At 55.6% G+C, this 6,496-nt stretch overlaps 1 protein-coding gene across 2 annotated transcripts; it reads left to right on the plus strand.

Annotated features, from left to right (window-relative positions):
* The first annotated feature begins 560 nt into the window (after positions 1 to 560).
* On the plus strand, positions 561 to 6,117 carry HSP90AB1 (heat shock protein 90 alpha family class B member 1). 2 transcript variants are annotated; one of them, XM_044274835.1, is made up of 12 exons: positions 561 to 677; positions 1,263 to 1,409; positions 1,484 to 1,690; positions 1,761 to 1,920; positions 2,022 to 2,155; positions 2,644 to 2,952; positions 3,033 to 3,198; positions 3,659 to 3,849; positions 4,020 to 4,167; positions 4,239 to 4,507; positions 4,781 to 5,114; positions 5,703 to 6,117. In XM_044274835.1, the coding sequence occupies exons 2-12, from the start codon at positions 1,263 to 1,265 to the stop codon at positions 5,810 to 5,812; spliced, it is 2,175 nt and encodes a 724-aa protein (XP_044130770.1). In that variant the 5' UTR covers positions 561 to 677; the 3' UTR covers positions 5,813 to 6,117. The 2 variants fall into 2 exon arrangements, with proteins under 2 accessions (XP_044130770.1, XP_044130769.1); XM_044274834.1 differs by lacking the exon at positions 561 to 677 and adding an exon at positions 917 to 934.
* Positions 6,118 to 6,496: the final 379 nt, after the last annotated feature.

A 6,496-nucleotide genomic window follows, 5' to 3' on the forward strand; every position in this document is an offset into this window, starting at 1 on the left:
ACGGGGTCTTGTCGGGATATACGGGGGCGCACACTGTATATACGGGGTCCTGTCGGGATATACGGGGCGCACACAGTATATACGGGGTCCTGTCGGGATATACGGGGCGCACACTGTATATACGGGGTCCTGTCGGGATATACGGGGGCGCGCACTGTATATACGGGGTCCTGTCGGGATATACGGGGGCGCACACAGTATATACGGGGTCCTGTCGGGATATACGGGGGCGCACACTGTATATACGGGGTCCTGTCGAGATATACGGGGCGCACACTGTATATACGGGGTCCTGTCGGGATATACGGGGGCGCACACAGTATATACGGGGTCCTGTCGGGATATACGGGGCGCACACTGTATATACGGGGTCCTGTCGGGATATACGGGGGCGCACACAGTATATACGGGGTCCTGTCGGGATATACGGGGGCGCACACAGTATATACGGGGTCCTGTCGGGATATACGGGGGCGCACACTGTATTGGGGGCTGGGGTTGTTGCGCTGACAATACAGGGCGGGAGCCGCAGGATTACGCAGCGGGGCGTGGCCGTGGGCGGCGGAAGGACACGCCTTGTGCTCCGCCCGCTCTCTATATAACCCGCCGGCAGCCGGAACTTCTCCTCTTCATTCAGCTGCTGGAGAATCAGTGTCCCGCAAGTCACCGGAGACAAGGTACCGGCTGCTCCCGGGGGCCCCGGTAATGGGTGGAGGAGGGTGCGGGTGCCGGGTCCTGGGTCCTGTATCGGGGCGCTGCCCTCAGCTCGGGGGCCCCGAATGTCTTTGTTCTGGCTCCGCCTCCTGGAACCTTCTAGACTCTGGATGATGGGGCACGTGGTCGGAGGAGGGCGCCATGTTCTGTGGCATCACTGCGCCTGCCAGGGGCCCCGAACATTACATTTTGGGTGTTTTGTACCACAGGGGCCCCGGAGGTGTGTGATCAGTCACCGTGCGGGCTGTGCCATTGTGTGTGGGGGTGCGGGCTGTGCCATTGTGTGTGGGGGTGCGGGCTGTGCCATTGTGTGTGGGGGTGCGGGCTGTGCCATTAATGTAGTATGGGGGTTGTTAAAGTGGTCACCCCCTGTTTTGTTGTGTGGTGGGAACTGCAGCCATGGGTGTGGGGGGGGGGGGGGGTTACTGGGAGGTGGGTGGTGTGGATGGGGGGGGGGGGGGCATTGTTGGCAGGGGGTGCAGTTGAGCCAGTGTTGTGCCCCCATCATGTGGTTACGGTTTTCGGTGACGCGCTCTTGTCTCTTGCAGATGCCAGAAGAGGTCCATCATGGCGAGGAGGAGGTGGAGACGTTCGCCTTCCAGGCGGAGATCGCGCAGCTCATGTCTCTCATCATCAACACCTTCTACTCCAACAAGGAGATCTTCCTGCGGGAGATAATCTCAAACGCTTCCGATGTGAGTGGCGCGATGGCGGTCAGTAGCTGGCGGTTTTCCTGTTGCTGCCGCTGACCTTCCGATTTTTCTTTCAGGCTCTGGATAAGATCCGCTACGAGAGCCTCACTGACCCCTCCAAGCTGGACAGCGGCAAAGACCTGAAGATCGACATCACCCCGAACAAGCAGGAGCGCACCCTGACCGTGCTGGACACCGGCATCGGCATGACCAAGGCTGACCTCATCAACAACCTGGGCACCATCGCCAAGTCCGGCACCAAGGCCTTCATGGAGGCGCTGCAGGTAAGGGGGGTGTCCGCAGGCGGGGGTCCGGGTGTGGGAAGAGCCTCTCTGACCCCGCGTCTCTCCTCAGGCCGGAGCGGACATCTCCATGATTGGACAGTTTGGGGTCGGCTTCTACTCGGCTTATCTGGTGGCAGAGAGGGTGGTGGTGATCAGCAAACACAACGACGACGAGCAGTACGCCTGGGAGTCCTCCGCCGGGGGGTCATTCACCATCAAGACCGACCACGGTGAGTGATTAGTCCTGGGGGGGTTTAGACATCTGCAGCACTGAAGACTCCTCCTGCGCAGGCGCAGCAATCAGCCCCCTCATCTCCTTCTCTTGTCTTAGGTGAGCCCATCGGCCGCGGAACTAAAGTCATCCTGCACCTGAAGGAGGACCAGCTGGAGTACCTGGAGGAGAAGCGGGTGAAGGAGGTGGTGAAGAAGCACTCGCAGTTCATCGGGTACCCCATCACCCTCTACGTGAGTGCCCCACTGCTTTATGGACAGCGTTAAGGGGGGGGTCTCGAGGCGCTTGCCCAGTACATGGCAGTGCCGCTGTGGGGTGGTGACGGTTCCCGGGACAGTCGCAGGGTCAGAATACAGCGCTGCGGAGAGGATTTTAGTCTTTAATGTGTTAGTTTATACAGTAGAAAAAGTTATCGCTGTGACCGTACTGACAAATCAAAATGGCCGAATTGCTTTTTGTGCCCCCCCCCCTCTGAACCTTTAATAAAAGGTGATTGACTGAGTCCCGAACACTGCATGTCGCCCCGCGCTGTAGATGTAAGGTGATGGCAGTGGAGCAGTCTCTGGGGCAGCCATACTCCTGATGCGCTAGGACCGATGCAGGAAGTGTCATGGCCGCTGCCTTCATACAGTGATGAGGTCACTGACGACGGCCTCCTGCAGGATGTCCTGACTCTGAAGCTCCTGTTAAGTGTTATTTTTATATTTTTTTTGGTCCACAGCTGGAGAAGGAGCGAGAGAAGGAGATCAGTGACGACGAAGAGGAGGAGAAAGAGGAGAAGGAGGAAGAAAAGAAAGAGGAGGCCGAGGAAGATAAGCCCAAGATTGAGGACGTGGGCTCTGATGAGGAGGAGGAGGGCAAAGACAAGAAGAAAAAGACCAAGAAGATCAAGGAGAAGTACATCGACCAGGAGGAGCTGAACAAGACCAAGCCCATCTGGACCCGCAACCCGGACGACATCAGCCAGGAGGAGTACGGCGAGTTCTACAAGAGCCTGACCAATGACTGGGAGGACCACCTGGCCGTCAAGGTAAGCGGGGCTGGAGCTGGTGGGGTGGGGCGCAGGTCTCCAGGGGCGAGCCGACGCTCACGTGGTGGTCTCTTCTACAGCACTTCTCGGTGGAGGGTCAGCTGGAGTTCCGGGCGCTTCTCTTTATCCCGCGCCGCGCCCCATTCGACCTGTTTGAGAACAAGAAGAAAAAGAACAACATTAAGCTGTACGTGCGCCGCGTCTTCATCATGGACAGCTGCGACGAGCTGATCCCAGAGTACCTCAGTAAGTGCAGCTCTGGGAATGGAGGAGTGGTGAGTGCAGCTCTGGGGGTGACAAGCTGATCCCAGAGTACCTCAGTAAGTGCAGCTCTGGGAATGGAGGAGTGGTGAGTGCAGCTCTGGGGGTGACGAGCTGATCCCAGAGTACCTCAGTAAGTGCAGCTCTGGGAATGGAGGAGTGGTGAGTGCAGCTCTGGGAATGGAGGAGTGGTGAGTGCAGCTCTGGGGGTGACGAGCTGATCCCAGAGTACCTCAGTAAGTGGTTTGTCTAAAGGAAGGGGTGATGGTAGTGAGTGGAGTAGAAGTTAAGGGTATAGCACATGCACACAATGTTGATCACCATATTGTTATAAGGCAGTAATGATGTCACTGGGCATGCTGAGAGTTGTAGTTTCTAGCCCGAGGGTGGGGTCCACTGCTGTAGGGCTTGATTTATGTATACTCATGGGGTCCATCTCTGACAGACTTCGTCCGTGGAGTGGTGGACTCTGAGGATCTCCCCCTGAACATCTCTAGAGAAATGCTGCAACAGAGCAAGATCCTGAAGGTGATCAGGAAGAACATTGTGAAGAAGTGTCTGGAGCTCTTCACCGAGCTGTCCGAGGACAAGGAGAACTACAAGAAGTTCTACGAGGCCTTCTCCAAGAACTTGAAGGTGAGGATGCGGAAGGGTTACTGGGTGACCACTTGTGGTCTCCAACCTGGACACTGTGGGAGTTGTAGATTCTTATCTTGAGAGGCTCTGGGGTGGAGTAACCGGGTAGTTAGTGGGCTTGCTGATGAGCAGCACAGAGTATGTTCAGCACACTGTCTCCTTTCACTCAGCTTGGAATCCATGAAGACTCCACCAACAGGAAGAGACTGTCTGAGCTCCTGCGTTACCACACCTCACAGACCGGAGACGAGATGGCCTCTCTGACGGAGTACGTGTCCCGCATGAAGGAGAATCAGAAGAGCATCTACTACATCACAGGTAAGTGGCGGCTCCGCTGCAGTTATGGCGGCCGTGTGGTGCTGTTACTGACCACCCTCCTGTGACCGCAGGTGAGAGCAAGGAGCAGGTGGCCAACTCTGCCTTCGTGGAACGTGTGAGGAAGCGCGGCTTTGAGGTGGTGTACATGACGGAGCCCATCGACGAGTACTGCGTCCAGCAGCTGAAGGAGTTTGATGGCAAGACGCTGGTGTCGGTCACCAAGGAGGGGCTGGAGCTGCCTGAGGATGAGGACGAGAAGAAACAGATGGAGGAGAACAAGACCAAATTCGAGAGTCTGTGCAAACTGATGAAGGAAATCCTGGACAAGAAAGTGGAGAAGGTGAGAGGCGGAAGGTCTGAGTCATGGGGGGGGGGGAAGATAAGAGGGTGTGTGGTAATACACAGCTCCCCTCAGTGGGGACATTGATGGCAGGTGGGGGTTGTGCTGCTGCCCACACTGATGACCACTAGATGGCTATGTGTAATTCCTTATTCTGGCCTGACTGTGTGCAGATCGCCCCCTAGTGGTGGCACCAGTGCTCTGTGTGATTAGTGCTGCCTTTGTCCCACTGCTGGTAAAGCTCATGTAATGACTGCCGTGCTGTCCTCACAGGTGACCGTGTCCAACCGCCTGGTGTCCTCTCCATGCTGCATCGTCACCAGCACCTACGGCTGGACAGCAAACATGGAGCGCATAATGAAGGCCCAAGCCCTGCGTGATAACTCCACCATGGGTTACATGATGGCCAAGAAGCATCTAGAAATCAACCCAGAGCATCCCATCGTGGAGACGCTGCGGCAGAAGGCAGATGCTGACAAGAACGACAAGGCGGTCAAAGACCTCGTGGTTCTGCTGTTTGAGACGGCTCTCCTGTCCTCTGGCTTCTCCCTGGATGACCCCCAGACTCATTCCAACCGCATCTACAGGATGATCAAGCTCGGCCTTGGTAAGTGTCAGACAAAATCTGAAACGTCTGACCGGGAGGGGTGAGGGTCTCGTAGGCCCGGACACCCAAACTGTGGTGATTGGTAACAGGAGACCATGCTGAGGTCATGTATAGTGCTTCCATTAGCTCTAGTAAAAGCCCACCATAATGCCCTTAGTAGTAATGAAGCCCCCTCTGATGTGTGGACTCCAATACCTCACTCGTTCCAGGGTAGGAGGCCATCAGCTCCTGGCCCCACTGTAGTCTCGCCTGTGCCGCCGTACTATAGTCATGATGTAGAGTGGTCACTGCACCAGGACAGTCCTGGAGACCCTCCATTCTCGGTGTGTGGGAAGGGGTTCCTTCCAGGAGTTGGGGTGAGGGGCACCTTTGTAGAGCTGGGATCAGCAGGCTGACCGGCTGTAAAACTACAACTCCCAGCATGCAAACCTGCTCAGCTCTTTTAGTGCCCATAGAAGTGAATGGAGGATGCTGGGAGTTGTAGTTTCAGAACTGCTGGAGGTAGCAGAGTCTGGGGGTTTCCTAGGATGAAGGGGTCCTCTTGGGGGTTTGTGTGTCTCTCCCACTCACTTTTGTCCCTGTTCTCAGGCATTGATGATGACGATGCTGCGGTGGAGGAGACGGCCGCCGTGGTCCCAGATGATATCCCCCCTCTGGAAGGTGAAGAGGACGCTTCTCGTATGGAGGAGGTGGATTAATCCCTGCAGCCTGTCTCTGGGGAGCCTCTGGACTGTACACTATTGGGGGGCCCCCTCCTGGCATGTTACTGGTTGAGGGGGAAGAAGTTGCTGCTGTCGGAGCCCCTGGGTCATTGCACTGTGGGAACCCTCTACTGTAGTATAGCCGCTTGCCCCACGATCGGACGGCCTGCTGCGTCCTGTCAGCTTGTCGCCCCATGCAGTGCCCTCAGGAATGTCTCGACCGCTCGTCTTGTGTGAGGATGTTATATTTTGTTAAATGGTTTATGTTCTGCTGAAATAATAAAGTTGTTTTTACAAGGTTAGCGCGGTCACATGATCTGTTAATGCGGCGATGGCGGCGGCCTGAGCCGCCGCTCTCCGGTCCTGCTGTGAAACTGCGTCTGACCGCACTGTCGGTATTCAGAGCATTAGAAGGGCTTTATTCATAATGGGTCCGTAGAAAAATGTACAGAGTGCAAGGTTTCCAGTATATTATACATACATGCAGCATGCATCATACAGACATCATATGTACATGCATAGTACATCACAGCATGCATCATACATAGTGCATGCATCATACAGACATCATATGTACATGCATAGTACATCACAGCATGCATCATACATAGTGCATGCATCATACAGACATCATATGTACATGCATAGTACATCACAGCATGTATCATACATAGTGCATGC

This window comes from Bufo gargarizans, unplaced genomic scaffold (assembly GCF_014858855.1).
Source record: "Bufo gargarizans isolate SCDJY-AF-19 unplaced genomic scaffold, ASM1485885v1 original_scaffold_2088_pilon, whole genome shotgun sequence".
NCBI classification, from domain to species: domain Eukaryota; kingdom Metazoa; phylum Chordata; class Amphibia; order Anura; family Bufonidae; genus Bufo; species Bufo gargarizans.